The sequence below is a fragment of the Leuciscus leuciscus genome (genome assembly GCF_965113295.1).
Source record: "Leuciscus leuciscus genome assembly, chromosome: 3".
NCBI classification, from domain to species: Eukaryota; Metazoa; Chordata; class Actinopteri; order Cypriniformes; family Leuciscidae; genus Leuciscus; species Leuciscus leuciscus.
Genome location: NC_138727.1, coordinates 63,126,676 through 63,145,997, shown reverse-complemented (window position 1 = coordinate 63,145,997; position 19,322 = coordinate 63,126,676). Strand labels below are relative to the sequence as shown.

Here is a 19,322-nt window from a genome sequence, read left to right as displayed (position 1 = left end):
GCACTCGCTTTTTGAGATGTTTAATTTATAACCGGAGAACTCTCTAAATGACTTCAGAACTGAGAGAACACGTGGGATGCTGGACTGAGGGTCGCGGATGTACAAAAGAAGATTGTCGGCAGATAATGAGACCTTGTGGTCTGTGTCCCATCTCTGAATCCCCTTGATTCCCTCCTCTGCCTTCAAAGCAATCGAAAGTGGCTCAATAGCGGCCGCAAATAAGAGTGGAGAAAGCGGACATCCCTGTCGAGTCCCGCGGAAGAGAGGAAAGAACTCCGAGCGCTGGGTGTTAGTCAGTGGTGTAGTCTAGTTTTTTGTAGTGAGTATACTGTAATATACCCCCCAACCCCAGAGCTATAGGCACAAATACAAATTTACTTTTAGAAATGGTGTTTTGGGGGAAAAAAAATGGTGTTATTGTTTTGGCAAGTTTACTGTTTAAATTAAAACATGTATGAAAACTTGTGTGATATTCCCTTAAAATAGCGTTTTAATAGATTTTATTATTATTATTATTATTAGTAGTAGTAGTAGTATAATTTTAAAATACATTTTACTGTGCAATGTCTTTCTAATTTCTTTGAGTTAGACCGAACTTTATTTTGGTGGGTTGTAGACATTTCAGTTTCTGTGTGTTTTAATAAACTATTATTATTATTATTATTATTATTAGGCCTACTTAAAGTATACTCTACTGTGCAATAGTAATATATTTCTGTTATAATTTCTTCAAGTTATACCGAACTTTTATTTTGACAGGTTGTCATAAAGACATAACAGTTTCTGTGTGTATATGAAATGAATGAATGACGATAGTTTTATCAAATGAAATGGTGAAATGTGTGTGTAGTGGAGCACACACTGAGCGGACCCTAGACACTAGTAGATATCGAGATTTGATTCATTGTACAGGCCTTTTGATTTATTCATTCAAAAATAGCCAAATTCCATGACGTTCTGCTTTATATAGCAAGTTCCATTTCTGACTGGATTCTGCGATTTGATCCGTCGCTTCACAAACACAGACAGGGTGAATTTATATGAATGAAAGTGTGAAAGTTCTGACACAAAACGAAGTTGTTACGTATCCTCACGCTTTTTTTAAGTGGGTATACGGAAATCCTTGGCCTTTTCTAGTGGGTATACAGCGTATACCTGCGTATCACGTAGACTACACCACTGGTGTTAGTACAAACTGATGCACTGGGGGAGACGTAGAATAACCGAATCCAAGAAATGAAACCTGCTCCAAAACCAAACTGTTGGAGGGAGGCGAACAGGTAGGGCCACTCCACCCTATCAAAAGCCTTCTCTGCGTCGAGAGATATAACAACCTCCGGTTCTGAAGGAGAACGCGGGGTGTGAATGATGCTCAGAAGTCTTCTGACATTAGCGAACGAGTGCCTCCCCCTTATAAATCCCGTCTGGTCCTCTGATATAACCGAGGACATGACCGACTCCATTCTGTGGGCCAGAGCCTTTGCGAGTTTTTTAACGTCTACGGATAAGAGCGAGATTGGGCGGTACGATGTACAATTCAGGGGGTCTTTGCCTGTTTTATAGATTAAAGAAATAGCAGCTTGTGTGAGGGTGGGCGGCAGGGAGCCCAGGCGGGGATAATAATAATAATGGGGCCAGTTGGTCTGAGAATTTCTTATAAAATTCAACCGGGTACCCATCGTGTCCTGGGGATTTACCGTTGTTCATTAACTGTATTGCCTCTTTAATTTCTGAAAGCTGCAAAGGAGCGTTTAACATCTCACGGTTACCATCAGATATTTTGGGCATGGCCAATTTTTTTAAAAACTGAGACAACTGAGCTTCATCATAGGAACATTCTGAGTTATATAACTGGGAGGAGAACTTCCTGAAAGTACCATAGATCGTTTCTGGGTCAGATGTAAGGGAGCCTGTTTCATCTTTTATCTGTGTAATTTGATTTGAGGCCATCTTGGCCTTCAGTTGGTGGGCCAGGAGGCGACTGGCATACAGTATATCCCTGCGCATGAAGGAGTTTTTGTTCAGCTTCCTTTGTCAAGAGGAGGTCGAGCTCTGTATGAAGTACCATCCTCTCTTTATGTAAGTCTGGTGATTGGTTGGTAGAGAGTGAGTTGTCCAAGTCCATGGTAGCTTTTTCTAGTTCTACTCGTCAAGCCTTACGAGCTCTATTTGCATAAGATGTAAATTATATAATTTTGCCTCTAACAAAAGCCTTACGGGTTTCCCAGCAGAGGGAAGGTGAAGTCTCATCGTTCTGATTAGTGTCTAGGAAAAGTTTAATAGTCTCTGATAAATACTTGCAAAAGTCCATCTCAGCTAACAAAAGAGGATCCAGGCGGCAAAATTTGAATCCCTTTGGCTTGTGGTCAAAACAAAGGTCCAGAGTAATAGTTGAGTGGTCCGAGACCGTTATCGGTGAATACTGGGTGGAGGAAATTGATGGGATAAATGCCCTGTCTACTATAAGGTAATCTATACACGAGTATGTACGGTGCACATGGGAGAAAAAAAGAGTATTGTCTGGTAGAGGGGTATGAGAGCCTCCAGGGGTCAACATAGCCATACCGGTCCATGAAGGCAGAGAGAGTCGCTGACATTTTCGAGCGCGGGACAGGTTTCGGATTAGATCTGTCTAGTACCGGATCCATGACGCAGTTCATATCCCCTCCTAGCACCAGTAAGTGAGAATTCAAGTTTGGAATAAAAGACAGAAATGATTTCATGAAAGAATAATCGTCCCAATTAGGGGCATAAACAGATGCTAAGTTATTGTTTTTTGTTAAAGTGTGCCAGAGACAATAACATAACAGCCATTTGAATCTGTAATTATATTATCAGATACAAAGTCAATCCTAGATCTTATCAATATTGCTGTACCCCTCGTTTTCAAATTAAATTTGGAGTGAAAAATCTGTCCGATCCAGGGCCTGTTCAATTTCCGGTGATCAGAATCACACAAGTGTGTCTCCTGCAAAAGCATTATATCGGCGTTCAAGTCTTTAACATGCGTCATGATCTTAATATGTTTCACCGGAGCATTCAACCCACCAGTGTTTAGTGATGTAATCCTCACTGCCTGCCCACCATTTGCCCCTTTTTAGTCACTTCAGTCATGGCGCAGGAAACAATTGCAATGTATCAGAGACATCCTAGGATGTGAGCATACTTTACTATGAAACAAATAATTTAAACAGTCCTCACAAATAATAAACATATAAACAAAGGTTTCCCAACATGAAAAACACTGGCTTTCCCACCTTGCTTCATTCCTCCCTCCCACATCAATGTCCAGAAAAAATCTAGGTCCCCCCCCTTGACCCACCCAAAATCTTCTCCCCGCCCACATCATCCCTTCCATACTTACCCTACCCATCAGCACGTCCCTTTCCATATCAAGTCTACTTTTCTTTTTATCTCAAAACCCACATCTCTGTTTAAAACCCCAATAACCAAAATAAAAATAAAATATCAACCATACATAGTGTACACAACACTATGCTTTATCAGCGAGTGGCAGAGTATGCTCCAGGAATCAAAAAAGGCACATTACTACTAGGGCTGGGAGAAAAAAATCGATTCACCTAGGTATAGCGATAAAAATAAAAATAAACGTTTTTTTTTTATTATTACAGAATCGATATTAATTCAAATTAAATTGCTTTATTTTTGTCCTTGCTTATAGATGAGGTTGACCGAAGTTGGCCACTTTCGTTTCAACAGGGGATGAAATGTGTTGTTATTTTTGAGTGTTAAGTGATGTAACATCCCTTTCAAGTGGACGTGTGGAAGAGACGTGAGATTGAATGCACTGAAAAGCCCTCGTGCTACTAATATGCTGAGAGAGAGATAAGACAGTAGAGCTGCAAGATTCATCTTTAAAAGACTGTGATTTCGATTCAAACACCGACACAATCTCCTTCCATTTAGTCTGTCTATTAAACCTTTGACAAAATCATATCACAACATTCAAATCTGTGTTGGCGCTGCCGCTGACCCGGAGAGAGTCGTCATGAAGTCTGAAAAGAGTAGTCTTTTCAACCTCTTAGTATCATTATGTGATACAATAGTTCAAATCATCATAGTACTGGGATAAAAGTTTAAAGTTCAAATATAAACACTGATGCCTACGATAGCGTATAGATCAAAATAGAGTAAATCAGCTTTTGATTTGGCACTTAAAATAACGCATTAATCGATTACATTGAATTACATTTAAACGCCAGAGGAGAACTAAACGCCAGAGGAGAACTGGCCCCCGACTGAGCCTGGGTTCTCCCAAGGTTTTTTTTTCTCCATTAGGTCACCTGATGGAGTTTTACTGTAGGACACCATTAGGTCACTTGATGGAGTTTTTCGGTTCCTTGCCACTGTTGCCTTTGGCTTGCTCAGTTGGGGATATTTAATTTAAAGGGGGGGTGAAATGATTTTTCATGCATACTGAGTTTTTTACACTGTTAAAGAGTTGGATTCCCATGCTAAACATGGACAAAGTTTCAAAAATTAAATTGTACGTTTGAAGGAGTATTTCTGTGCCAAAAATTGTCCTTCCAGTTTGTCACAAGTTTCGGAAAGTTTTTTTCGAGTATGGGTCTGTGTCACGTAAGATGGGGCGGAATTTCCTTATATGGGTCCTAAGGGCACTTCTGCCAGAAGAACCGCAGGCGCGCGCACACTCGTAGACCAGACAGAGAGAGAAGAGAGCGAAAGCAGTACGTTACCTCATCAAAGCGCTCCTCTGCTCAGCTTTTGGAAGTCAATGACTACGTTTACATGCTGTCAAATATCGGGTTATGGTCGGGTTAAGGTCACTATTTGGGTTTCTGAAACATTCGGAATAACCCGTTTACATGCGTGAGTAGAGAGAGTTACTCCTGTATACATGGAATTTGTAATCAATTGGAAATATCCCGATGTAAACGGCGACACACGGTTAGCGTCTGGACGTACGGACAACGTTAAAGGCCAATTTATACTTCTGCGTCGGGTGCGCGTAGAAGGTACGGCGTAGTACCATACGTCGTACCCTTCGCCGTACCCTGACGTGCACCTCCTCAAAAATGTAACTACGCGTCGCGGCGACGCGGACCGCAAGATCTGTGATTGGTCGGCTGGATAGCATCGCGTTTCCTCCTACGCATTTCCGGAATGATCTTCTGCACTCTGCACCGCCCGCCCGCCATTTTTAAATTCCAAAGATCAGTGAAGAGCCATGGAAATAGACCAAGTGACCGAGAGATTGCTTGAAGAAGTGCGGAAATACAGCCATCTGTATGACTCCTTCAGTCGCCATTGCTCGTAGAAACCTAAACTCAAAACAGCCGCGAGGAATGTAAACACAGTGGAACATTAAAACCCACCCGAGCCAACTAGCGTTTCGGCGGTGTAACTGCAGAGCAACAAAGACATTCGCAGAAGTATAAATGCTCACGACGGCGTCGCCTACGTGCGTAGCCTACGACGTACACTACGGCGTACACTCGACGCAGAAGTATAAATTGGCCTTAAGACGCAATGTGCGTTATTTCCGATTCTTCTTCCTGTATCCGAAGACAACAACAACAGCAGCAGCACGCGGATAATGAATAGTTCGAGGCAGATAGCGATCGCCTTTGTTTGCGATTTCCTCCTCGCTCCAAAAGTGTGGTGCTGTGCTGCGTCTCGCCATGTTTACCTCTACTTCTTGTTTACTTCCGGTATACTGCACGCGGGTTTTTGTATGCGCCGTCTATACTCAAAAGACCAAGATTCCTTGCGAATAGAACATGCGCAGAACACAAATCAATGTTCCTTTTGATGGGGATATGCCGATACGCGTTTACATGACCAAATATTCGGGTTAGAAAAGGGGTACCCCAGGGATCATATCCGGGTTTTTAAAAACCGGGATATGAGCATATCCGGGTTTTTGCAGGTGTTTACATGGCCGTGCGCGACCGGGTTATTGCTAATATCCCGGTTTTGAACTGGTTATTGGCTGCATGTAAACGTAGTCACTGTCACCAAAGAAGTGGGTTTTTGGTTGCCAGGGCAAGACAACCCTGCACAGATTCCTAAAGAACCCAGCGCTAAGGGACCAGTGGATGGAGTTTGTTTTTTCAGAGACTGTTTGTTTTTGTGGAAGACTGTTTGTGCATTTCGACGATGATTGTTTTATAAACAAAGCCCAGATCGACGGATTTGCAGATCGTCTAATGCTTAAGGATCGAGCAGTCACAATGATAAAGGTTCGCGGTCGCTAATGGTGAGTAAAACTGCTTCAAAAATGTCTCTGTGTTGTTAGCTCGGTTAGCACTGCTCCTCTAGACGCTCGTTTTTTTCCAGACTCGGTATAGCCTATCTTTCTTTTATAAATATAATAAAACTAAAGACTTTTTGGAGATATGAAGGATGCAATACTACTCTATAGGTACTCAAGATTAACAGGAGATTGAGTGAAAATGTCCCCCCCCCCCCCCCCCCCCTTTAATTTAATCAATCAATAATACTATTGCTCAGACTTACCAAATGTGGACGTTTTTTCCACTAGAAACAAACCTTGTTGTGTTATTTTGATTTAATACTATGAAGCTGCTTTGATACAATCTGTATTGTGAAAAGCGCTGTACAAATATACTTGACTTGACATTGTTTCGCCACAAGGTGGCGACAAGTGACTTAAATTTTTTTTATTTGTTATTGAATCATTTATTCAAGAGAATGTAGTACTGTATGATTCTGAAATAAGTCAGAAAGTTGTAATGAATTGTTTTTGTAAATATGATTCATCTTATACATGTGCATGTCTGTATAAGTGAATGATTTAACTTTTCCCCATGGTATAGTGTCAAACTTTTTCATAATGTAATATTAAAAGGTCAATGGTCATGAGCCCAATGACAGCAAAACAGATCATCATAATGGTGACTTCACAATAAACATAACATTCCATCTAAGGGGCTGTTTACACAACGCCATTTTTAACTAAAAACGTAAAACTTTTTATTTGTTTTGGCCATTAGTTAACACAACAACAGCTTTTTGGGTTTTGAAAACGGGTTTCAGAGAGCAAGTTTCCACGTAAACAACAAAAACATGAATCTCTGAAGACGATGACGTCATGCACATGTGTATTATGTGTTCAATATATAGTGTTCCACCGCCATCTAATGGCCTGGTAGCAGAATACAGCGTTTTTAGTTGGTTTCACGATCCGTGTAAATCAGGGATGGGCAAACTTCGGTCCTGGAGGGCCACTGTCCTACAGAGTTTAGCTCCAACCCTGAAAACAATCTCCTGCCTGTAATTTTCTAGTAATCCTGAGGACCTTGATTAGCTTGTTCAGGTGTGTCTGATTAGGGTTGAAGCTAAACTCTGTAGGACAGTGGCCCTCCAGGACCGAAGTTGCCCATTCCTGGTGTAAATGGAGATCATTTTGACAATGGTGTCGTCTGTACACGGAAAACTCAAAGGAAAAACATCTCAGTTCTCTTACGAGAGGTCTCTCGTACTTGCGTAAGAATATCTTACGCTAGGGGAAAACCTCTTTTCCTCGAGATATTGAAGCCAAAAATTATCCTTAATTTTGCAATAATGTAAAACGCATTGCAGCAGCATGCAGACATGGGCGAGACAGCTCGCGCACCCATTAGCTGCTCTGCGGCAACTGCACCAGCCTATCGATAGAGGCTCCTCATGACGTCAGAACCAATGAGGGCGCTTCGCGCCCATTACGTCATGTCCCGCCGAAATCGGGTGGGGCCAGGGCTATAAATACGGCCCAGAGAGGCTGGTTTGGTCAGTTTTTCATCTCTTCAGCGGGCTCACGCATCGCTGGATCCTGAGAGGAAGCCGCGCCGTCTGATTGCAAGCACCCAGCGGGATTTATCTGCATCTGAAACTGCCAGTCGACAACTCGCCGCCTTCAGTCGCCGTTCCTGCTGACGCTTTCCGGCGTACATATCCTTTTCTCTGTTACTGTGTTTTGTGTATGTGTGTGTGTTCGCCGCCGCGACACACACTCTCATTGCACTAAAAGAGCCGGGCGTCTTTTTCAAGACGCCCCTTTCCAACCCCCAACCCGCAAAGCTCGCCGGTGCGCCCGCTTGCCTTGCCTGCTTGGAGGATGATACCTGCTCTCCCTCTGTTCGAGCCGCGCAAACCGCGCCGTTCACAGGGGATGTCAGGAGCGGACGGTCACGGGGCTAGCTTTCTCTCTCCCTCTGTTCGGTTCCCGTGCGTCACTGGCGAAAGGAGAAAAGAGTGATAATGTCCCGCTGCGGCCGGGCCGAATTCTATTTCTCACACATTTCTCATTCCCCTCTGAAGTTCAGGCGACTGGGAATGTCATACTGCAGTGAGCGAGCCTGTTGTAATGCACGCACGCCTGCAAACAAACGCCAGCATGTTGACGCTCTCTGTTTCTATGGCAACTTCTCGCTCGTTCAGTTCCAGTAAATGCGACTGTTCCAGTGTATTCTGCAGTAAACAAGTCGGCGACACAGCCCGCTTGCCTGCACACAAACGCCGCTTTACGGCTACCCAGATAAATCCCATAGAGTGTATTTTCTGGTGTTCCGGCCACGGCCGATGGTGTTATGAGTGTAGACAAAATGTCCACTGCCCAGTGCTCATTCCTACACAGAAACACAGCCCGTCGCACAGGGCTCGCGCACATGAAATCGACCCAGATCGATTGCGCATTAAATGTGGTAAATGTGCCCACTGCCCAGTGTCCACAAACACTACGTTCTGCATGTCTCAAGGTTTCTGTAAAACGAAACCAACATGCATTCGCTCTGCTCAGGCAGACAATGCTCTCAGTGTTGTAAATGTGCCCGCTATCCCACGCCCACATTCACACATAGACATGACAGGTCTTACGGGACTCGCCCAGCCCTCCCCCTCTCGGTTGACCACCGCAGAGGAGTCGAGCGCGGGCAATCTGCCCGCTGTTATCAGCGCGCCCCCTGCCTCAAATGTCATAAGCACGACGCTTATGTTGCAGCACACTGAAGCCCCTCTGTCGCTGAGCGATCAGAGCGCGCTTCGCATTCAACCCCTAGCCATTCGTGCAAACGCATGGGCAAGGCTACCCGGGGTTTCGAAGTGGGTGCTAGACATTATAGAAAGAGGCTATTCGCTACAGTTCGGTCGACGCCCGCAACGCAAAGCGGCGCGAATCGATACTACGGTGAAAAAGGAAGTAGCACACCTACTTCGGGCCGAAATAGCGAAGTTACTGAGCAAAGGGGCTATAGAACCCCTATCACAAGCTCAGAGCGAAGGGGGCATGTACAGCAGATATTTTCTGGTACCCAAAAAAGACGATGAAACGACGGTTCAGAATGCTCACGACCAAGAAAATCCTCTTGCAAATTTGCCAAGGGGACTGGTTCATGTCGATAGATCTGAAAGACGCTTATTTTCAAATACAAATAGCGTCACGTCACAGGCGATTTTTGAGATTCGCCTTCGAGGGCCAGGCATATCAGTACACAGTCCTGCCATTTGGCCTATCCCTGGCACCTCGCGTATTCACGATGTGCATGGATGCAGCGCTCGCACCCCTCAGGCTCCGAGGCATACGAGTGCTGAATTATTTGGATGATTGGCTGGTTCTAGCTCGATCACAGTCGGAGCTCATAGAACACAGGACCATATTACTCGATCACCTCGAGAATTTAGGTCTCACAGTCAATTGGGCGAAGAGTTCGCTGTCTCCCAGTCAGAAAATATCTTTTCTGGGCACAGATCTGGACTCGCTGTCTATGACAGCACAGCTGTCGCCGCAGCGCAGACTAAGCATTCAGCGCATGACAGAGATTTTTCGCCACGGCGCTTTGGTCCCGCTCAAAAAATTTCAAAGGATGCTGGGTCTCATGGCTTCAGCATCCTCAGTGCTTCAGCTGGGTCTGCTTCGCATGCGCCCGCTGCAGTACTGGCTGAAAGCGCGCGCGCCGCGCAGAGCTTGGACCTCCGGTCTCGCGCGCCTCAAGGTCGATCAGAAATGCATCACAGCTCTGAAACCTTGGACAGTGACCGACTGGTACCGGTCAGGTGTAAGCCTGGGGACTTCCTCGAGTGTGAAGGTGGTGTCTACGGACGCCTCAACCTCGGGATGGGGAGCGCTGCTCGAGGGCAGACCGTTATTCGGCCAGTGGTCGGAACGGGAAAAGCTTCTGCATATAAACTGCCTGGAAATGATGGCAGTCGACAACGCGCTGAGGCACTTTTGTCCCCAGATAAAAAGACACCACGTCTTGGTCCGTTCGGACAACATGTCAGTGGTGGCTTATATAAATCACCAAGGAGGTATCAGATCCAGAATCCTTCACAGGCTGACGGAACGCCTCCTGGTCTGGGCTCAGCACAATCTGCGCTCGCTCAGGGCAGCGCATGTGCCCGGCCATCTGAATGTGGGACCAGACAGACTGTCCAGAAACAATCTGCCGACAGGAGAATGGTCTTTACATCCACAGACAGTCAAAATGCTATGGAGGACATTTGGCAGAGCGGAAATAGACCTATTTGCGTCTCAAGAGAACGCTCATTGTCAGGAATTCTTCTCCAAGAGCAGGGATGCGCTGGCTCACGTCTGACCCCGCTGCCCGCTCTATGCGTTTCCCCCTGTCACGCTCCTACCCCAGGTGTTAGAGCGAATCAGGGAGAGCGGATGCCCAGTGCTACTCGTCGCCCCATTTTGGACAAACCAAGTCTGGTTTCCAGTCCTGATGCAGCTGACGAGTACCGCCCCGTGGCCAATACCGTTGAGGAGGGATCTCCTCTCGCAGGCGAACGGCTCGATCTGGCATCCTCGCCCGGAGCTTTGGTCCCTACATGTGTGGGCCATCAACGGGTACCCGTTAACCTCCCAGCGGGAGTGTTAAACACGATCACGCAGGCTAGAGCTCCATCTACGAGGCGGCTCTATTCCTCAAAATGGTCTGTGTTCACTAGCTGGTGTACAGCGAGTGGCACTTCACCCTCACGCTGTGGGGTGCCGGAGGTTCTCTCCTTTTTACAAGAGCTTCTGGATAAGGGCAGAACCCCATCCACGCTCAAAGTTTATGTGGCGGCCATAGCAGCGTTCACGGAACCACCGCTTGGCCAGTCATTAGGAAGAAACGATCTGGTCATTCGCTTCCTTAGAGGAGCTAAGAGGCTGAACCCTCCCAGACCACCCTCAGTTCCCGTTTGGGACCTTTCCACGGTTCTGGAAGCCATGAAAGGTGCCCCATTCGAGCCAATACAGTCAATAGACCTGAAACTCTTGTCTTTCAAAACAGTGTTTCTTCTGGCTCTCGCTTCAGTGAAGCGCATAGGGGATTTGCAAGCGCTCTCAGTAAGCGTGACGTGTATGGAGTTTGGACCGAATGACTCGAGGGTCATACTCAAACCAAAGCATGGATATGTTCCTAAATCCCTCAATACACCGTTTAGGGCACAGGTGATCTCCCTGTCAGCCCTGCCGGTATCTGAAGAGGAAGGGGACGCAGGCTTCCTTTGCCCGGTTAGGGCGTTAAGGGCCTATGTGTCTCGCTCATCTGTTTTCAGACAGACAGACAGAGTAGCTCTTTGTTTTGTTCAGCGGACGTTCTAAGGGACTAGCTGCGTCAAAACAGAGTCTATCCAGATGGATAGTTGATGCTATAGCGCTAGCTTACACATCCAGGGGCCTGCAATGCCCGATAGGTGTCAAAGCGCACTCCACAAGAGGCATGGCCTCGTTGTGGGCTTGGTCCAGTGGGATTGCCTTGCAAGATATCTGTATGGCGGCAGGCTGGGCCTCCCCGTCTACATTTATAAGGTTTTATAACCTCGAGGTTCCCGCTTTGCAAGCTAGGTTGCTCTCGGTTTAATTTTTCAGTATTGCCCGCCCGATGCTATCGGCTCGGGATGCTGAAACTGCTAGAGCGTCGATCACTGATTGCCTATATACTTCTGTGGGCAGTACGTAAGTCCCCCATATTTACCAGTCCAGGCTGAGTTCGCCCTGGCTGTGTGGAACACTTGATATAGCATGCTCTTATCAGAGCTCAATATTACAGGAATGATGCTATTCTAGCCCCTCTTCCCGGATTCTCTGTGAGTCCCTTGTGATTAGGCACTGTATGAGCCCCGGGCACCTGCCCTTGGGACTTTAGTGTTATGTCTCAAGCACGCACGGCGTTTTACATTGTGTTCCCCTAGCGTAAGATATTCTTACGCAAGTACGAGAGACCTCTCGTAAGAGAACGTACTCGGTTACTAACGTAACCTCGGTTCTCTCTAGAAGAGGGAACGAGTACTTGCGTATCTTGCCGTGCATGCGTCATGTTCTGATTTGCTTCAGCGATGAAAAACTGACCAAACCAGCCTCTCTGGGCCGTATTTATAGCCCTGGCCCCACCCGATTTCGGCGGGACATGACGTAATGGGCGCGAAGCGCCCTCATTGGTTCTGACGTCATGAGGAGCCTCTATCGATAGGCTGGTGCAGTTGCCGCAGAGCAGCCAATGGGCGCGCGAGCTGTCTCGCCCATGTCTGCATGCTGCTGCAATGCGTTTTACATTATTGCAAAATTAAGGATAATTTTTGGCTTCAATATCTCGAGGAAAAGAGGTTTTCCCCTAGCGTAAGATATTCTTACGCAAGTACTCGTTCCCTCTTCTAGAGAGAACCGAGGTTACGTTAGTAACCGAGTACGTTTTAAGCATATCGTTGTCATGTAAACGTACCCTAAGACTGTGGCTGAAGTCAGTTTTCATTCTTGTGTTTCTCTTTCCTTCAATGATTCTGCTTTTTAATAGCAGGTGTTCATCACCATTGCCCAATCATCACATAATTAATCACTTAATTATTTAATTAACTCCAACATTGCTTCAGTGTTAGTTTCTAACTCTCATGAGACACCGAGCAGTGTTCATTTAATATCTGGGATTTTGCTGTGTAATTATTCCCTCTCTTATTTTATATGCAGTGACTGTTATTATCTTGGCATTCCTAATGGCTTTGACCATGAGCGTCTGCTGAAATCTGCACGAGTGTGTGATATGGAGAGGGGGAAACACATCTGCTTCAGAGACAAGGTACCTGTTAATTCACCTTTTAATTTACATCCATCATAGTGTGTATGCTTCTGTGTACTGGTTCTTCACCAAGAGACTCACAACTTTTACTTACAACTGACCCGTTCTAAGAAACTTGGCTAGACTTTGCATTGTCAAAACTGTATCTTATGTAAAGGATGTGCAATGAGCTCCCGTAACATGCCAGCCTCTAAAGAGAAGCAAGAAAAGTCAAAGAGAAACAAAACTTTAGCGTGAATCAAAGGTCCAAAATCCAAACAAACAGTCCAATCAGATAGACAGCCCAGGTCAGTACAATATTTGATACACTGGAAATAGCAACTGGCAATGCAAATAAAGAATGCCTGATTTTTATAATAATACTAATAATTATTAACCAAATTTACTGGGCTATTTATACACCACTGAGGACAAAGTGTTGTATGTCAAACACTCATTCTAATTAATGATCATTAACCTTGCCTCTTGTGTAAAAAAATATTGACTTGAATGCAAATACATTTTTTTTTGTAATTTTGACTATACCTTTCACTATGTTATAATATACACATGTGTTCTAGTCTGTTCATCTCTGTTTCTCTCTCAGGTGGCAGAGAACATTTATGGCATGTTTCACACACGATACACTCTTCACCGTCAGGCCCTTCAGCACAAGATCGGCTACATCATCGATGTCAAGTAATTGTGTGTGTGTGTGTGTGTGTGTGTGTGTGTGTGTGTGTGTGTGTGCGAATCAATATTTATTTATTTATTTATTTGTTTAATTTTTAGGATCAGGGATGCGTTTGTACTAGCTGATGGCCAGCTGAAGATCTCCAGTGTCATAGATGACATGCTGGAGTATACAGAACTCACAGGTCAGATAAGGCATTGCTATAAATTGAGAGAAATATTTCTTCTCTAAAAGTTACAATGAAAAAACCTATAAATCAATTTTTCAACCAAAACCACTTATGTCAAACATGTAATTGATCAATCTGAAGCAGTTGTCAACCATGTAATAGGAAAACAGCTGAATGGAGGTTTTGATATGAGTCTGAATTGTATTGGTTGATATTATGTATTACAGTTAGCTTGACTCACATGATCTGCATACGTAAATGGTCTTGCTATGCTATACCAATATTCTACTGACCCATTTATTTTCCACTTATCCTTTAGATCACATAATTGATCAGATCTTGAACAAGCCAAACACACGTCTGAAAAAGTGTGTTGGAGAGGCCAGATTGAATGAAGATAAATTAGAGGTTGCTTTCTGTTACAAAATCCAATATAACACTTTTTTTAATCTGAATGTATTTACATTCATCTTTACAATAATTTGATTGGCAGAGATCTTCTTAATAGAATACAAAGTGAATTAAAGTGTTTGTATTGCGATACTTCTAAAGCCCTGTCCCAAAAGGTTTATTAGCAGGATTTTTAACATTTCCTGATTTTATTGATAAACCATGAAGAAGACACAGGGATCAAAGGAGACAAGGAAAAAGAACTGGGAAATAACCTCTTAATGGAATTATTACTTGTCTGACCTTTCTACTCAGGGCTGCCAGAGCAACAATGGGAGCTGGCTTTTGACCTGGCAAAAATCATATAGTTCTAATGCAGGGCTGCTCATAATTGATATGTTTTCTGTATATGGTTATGTGTCACTTTATGTGTTGCACATGTAGTGTCAGTTTTATCATCATCATATCAGTGTTTTATCGTTAAGACAAAAGTCACTGCAAATGTCGTTGAAGATAGAATAGTTAAAAGTTTATTTTATTTCTATCTTCTATTTTATTTTACCATTTCATTTTAAGTGACTGATGATTTTTCTTTCAAAATCCTTTAGAGAATACTGGACACCAGCTTGGAGGACAGGTCTGATGAAAACAAGATTGAAGTGTATAAGGTAATCATTTTTTGTTTCTCACAAACACTTGAGATAGTTAATGAGATAGTTATGATGTCATCGTTATGAATTTCTCAAGATTGGTTTTATAAGCTTTTTCCAAACCCACTTGTACACAAAAAGCATTTAATTGTATCTATTATCCATTATAGGGTTGGCTCAATACTACAATTTTATCTTTGGTTTGCCAGATTCTAATAATTCAGTATCAATATTAAATCAATACCATAGTTTACAAATAACCAGCCTCAAAAGATTGCTGAAATAAAAACAATATTATTAAAATTGCTCCATACTCAGACTATTCCCCAGTCAACATGCGAGGTCATGCGATGATCACATTGACATCACACAATTCTTATACGGTGATACTCAACAGTGTGAGTAATACGAGCTCATTGGGCCTCATTTATGAAACACACGTACAACCGAAAACTGTGCGTATGGCCGTATCCACGCAAAACTTGACATTTATCAATAAGGACATGAGCGGTGGTTACGATCAAATCTCACGTCATGTCTCAGCTCGTGTACGCAAGCTTTTGACCTAGCGTGAACTTGTGTTCAGTATAGTAAATCTACTGGAGATTTGTAATGAGAGCATTTTGTTAATTTGGATTATTTTCCTGACCGACAACCGAAGCTCAATCGATCACTAACCTTTAAAGGGTAACTAAACCCCTGGTCAGAGCCTGACTCCACCCACTGGCAATATTTGAAAAATGCTGGAAAAGTGGGCAGACCCCAGCGGAGATAGAGGGGACGAACCGAGGGCGGGGCTGAGCGGGGGGGCGTGCACCTGAGACCCGCAGTGACGGATTAATTGACAGCTGCTGTCAGACTCTAAAATGGAGAGTGACTCACAGGGTCGCAAGACGACGTAAAGTACACGCATCTGATGAGTTTTATCGAGCTGATGTCAATAGCGCACGCTCTGTAGGCATATTCATATTTTGCCGCTATGTGAAAAAATCCAGCAAAATGCGCCGGCGCGTTTGTCGACCCCAGAGGATTAACTTTAGCCTAACCATAAATTGTGCTTATATATATGATCACTCACATCAAAACGCCGCCGCCGAGTCCATGCAGGAGGAGCAGCGTTTGGCACTGCATCGCTTTTCAGCGCAAGCTGTGTGGAGAAGCCCATTTCCAGCTCTTTTGCGTTGGAGAAGCAATCCCGCGTAAAATGCAGGTTGCACACTTGAGCTCCACTGGCGGCTAATTTCCAAGTCTGCTGGAAAGCTATGCAGTCCAGCAGTGCTGTTGCAACCAGCAACACTACATCTACGTCCTGACCACTGTACTAAATACAGATAAATCTACACGAGGTCATACTAAGGGCGCAGTGAGCTGGAACCTGCTTGCGTCACGCAGTACCGCAAACATCCAATAGGAAAATTCAACTGCAGTAGCCACTGTTCAACCTGAAGAGGGCAGCACTCAGACGTTTTTACACCATATATTGTAGAATTAAAAAACGTTATACCCAAATGTCAAAAAAGTTACTCGAATCAATGAACAGCACTAATAAAGCCCAATTCTTACAGATCATTAACTAAAAAAAGTTGGTTTAGGGTTTAGTTACGCTTTAAGATTAGAATGTCAAATTAAAATTTAATTAAATTAGAATAGATGGGTGTCTGTGACCCATTTTATCCAGGGCTTTTGATTTGTATGTGCAAATATAACGGCATACACAGTAATCAACCAATGTGGATTCTCACTTATCACACACCTGCAGCACTTCTGTGAAGTATATAAAATGAATAAAATAAATATGACTGCATGAAATATATTTCACTTAAATAATTAACAGATTAACAAAATACAACAAAAAAAGTATGCGACAAGTAGCCTATAGCCTGGCTAGTTTTTGTAACATTCTAGCGTATTGTAGTTTTTTAAATATATTTATTAAATCCAACTGATCGCGCTCGTGCACACAACATAACGTTGCTAACTTTGCATTTAAGTTTGATGATGAATGGCTGAAATGTTGTCAACCGAACATAAAAGTTACACTTCTCCAATTAGATGGTCAGCTGTAAAATCACCGTGCCCAGTGCCCAACCAAACACACTTTTGCGCATGTGGAGGCTGCTGTTTTAAGTGGATATTGGACCTGGGTGAAATACAAAGGCGTTTACATAATTTACACATTACATAATAAATAATTTAGCAACCAAACGTAACTTGGCAAAAATGGAAACATTTTTGGATTCTTGTCGAATGAGAGGGGTGAGCCCAGTGCCGTAGCATTTCACTTTTAAATAAATTCATTTTGGCTTGATGTTTGTATGTTGTTTATAATGAATGCCACTACAGACTAATTTGTGTTTTATTTTATAGTTTAATTGTAGATTTGAAAATCATGCTTTTTCCCATTATTGTTGAATCACGGAAGCTACACCACTTACTTTGCCAAGAGATTTATTATTTATTATTTGTATAGAACTACAACTGACTTCAGACTCAGCCTCAGATGAAATCAACTGAAGAGAAAAGAAGACATTAAATCTGTGAAGATCTCAGCAGAGGAGGATTAAACAACTCCACAAACAGCATTACCAGCTTCACTTATTACTAACCAGACTGACTTTATTTCTGTGAGACGTCTGCAGAAGTTTTATTGAGAATTAACAGAGGTTTAACTCTAATGTGTTTCATTTGAAGTCACCATAACAGTGATTAGTGTTTCAGGTGATGATGGTTACCTGTTGATGGTTTTATAATCATCATGAAATAGACTGAGGCCTTGTCGGGTATTTTTATAACCGTGACTTTTTTAGGCGGTTCGGCTGTTCGTCTACATGGACAGGTCACTGAAACCGAACATTTTTGAAAACCCCTGCCAGGGTGAGGATTTCCAGAAACACCGGTTGCAGTGTTGTCGTGTAGACAGTAAAACAGGGGTTTTTGCTTCTGATTCAGGCTTCTGATTGGCCAACGTGGCTTTACGATCGCCACCTGCTGGTGTGGCATGCTCTTGACAGCGCTTGATAGTGTGTTTTTGCGTTTTCGCGTTTTCATGTAGGCGGAGATATCTTTTAAACCGAGCATGTGTAGACGGGAATTTTTTTTTTTTTAAACGCAGAAAGAAAAACTCCGGTTATAAAAATACCCGTGTCCGTGTGGTCAAGGCCTGATTCACTGATGTCTTTGGAATCTAACAATTATGTTGTTCTATTGATATATTCACATCACAAACCCTGTGTTACTGCAGCATGAGATCCAGCAATATATTTACAGGTAATGCTGTTTGTGGAGTTGTTTAATCCTCCTCTGCTGAGATCTTCACAGATTTAATTTCTTCTTTTCTCTTTAGTTGATTTCATCTTAGACTGTGTCTGAAGTCAGTTGTAGTTCTTGTGTTTCTGCTCGTCTCTTTTTCTGTTCTCTTCAGAGGTGTAAAGTCCAGGTTCAGAAAGTAAAAGTCCTCCTCAGTATTTTGTTCCAATCACCTGGATTTGCTAATTCAGCAGGAGAGAGAACTAATTAGTGAAATCAGCAGACTGAGTTTATGGGTGGAATAAACATATGGCAGGACTTCTACTTTCTGACCCCTGGACTATACACCTCTACTCCCGATTTATCTTGTACCTCAATGTTGTTACTTTTGCTGGTTTCGTGTCAGTTTGGGTAACACACTGTAACACACTAGCAATAAACTTTGGAACAGCATTGTATCAGCCAAAATCATGATATTGTACCGTTTGAAATATATGCTGGATGTCTTTTGTTTTATATCACTGTGTATCTTTTCTTGTAAGTTTCTCGTCAGATTCATATTTTGCAAGATTTAAACACTGAAAGAAATTAAAAAGCTGTATATATCTTTTGTTGATATAATTTTTATTTTAGCGTGATGTTTGACTGATTTACTTTTCCAAAACCTTTAGGTCAAAGTAAGTGAAAGCTGGACGACAATGGTCAACAATTACAACCAGTTGGCCAACACACCACTGAGGGTTTCTGACTTTGACATTTATGTAGGTTTGAATAGTAAAAACTACCTCTTTCTTTTCATTGTTTAAACTATTTTTACATAGTTCAGGAAAGTCTTTTAAACCTATTGTGTGATTTTTGGTTTCCCTTGTTGCTGCAGGTATCCATGCCAAAGATTCATAAATGGCATGTTAGTGTGAACTACAAAATAACCGATCAGGATTATCGGGAGGTCCAGCTGAAAGCTGAGGAGTGCTTTCAAAAGTGGTGTGAGGAAGAGGAGTTCATTGATTCAGGTAAGTGCTACACTGTTAACTCTTGCTGTAAAAAAGGACAAATTCTGACAATATCATACCATTTTCCATTTAAACAATAATACCGTAGAAAACAAAAATAGCCTACAGCAGTGTTTCCTAACCCTGCTCCTGAAG

The 19,322-nt window shown here is 43.2% G+C and overlaps 1 protein-coding gene across 1 annotated transcript in view; it reads left to right on the top strand.

Annotated features, from left to right (window-relative positions):
* LOC309495549 (uncharacterized protein) overlaps positions 1-19,322 on the top strand; it is a 116,513-nt gene that overhangs the window by 63,607 nt on the left and 33,584 nt on the right. The window contains exons 9-15 of the mRNA XM_082165330.1: positions 12,938-13,046; positions 13,633-13,724; positions 13,818-13,903; positions 14,208-14,296; positions 14,887-14,946; positions 18,846-18,935; positions 19,052-19,187. Coding sequence (XP_082021456.1) covers positions 12,938-13,046; positions 13,633-13,724; positions 13,818-13,903; positions 14,208-14,296; positions 14,887-14,946; positions 18,846-18,935; positions 19,052-19,187 — 662 coding nt within the window. The remainder of the gene's footprint in view (positions 1-12,937; positions 13,047-13,632; positions 13,725-13,817; positions 13,904-14,207; positions 14,297-14,886; positions 14,947-18,845; positions 18,936-19,051; positions 19,188-19,322) is intronic.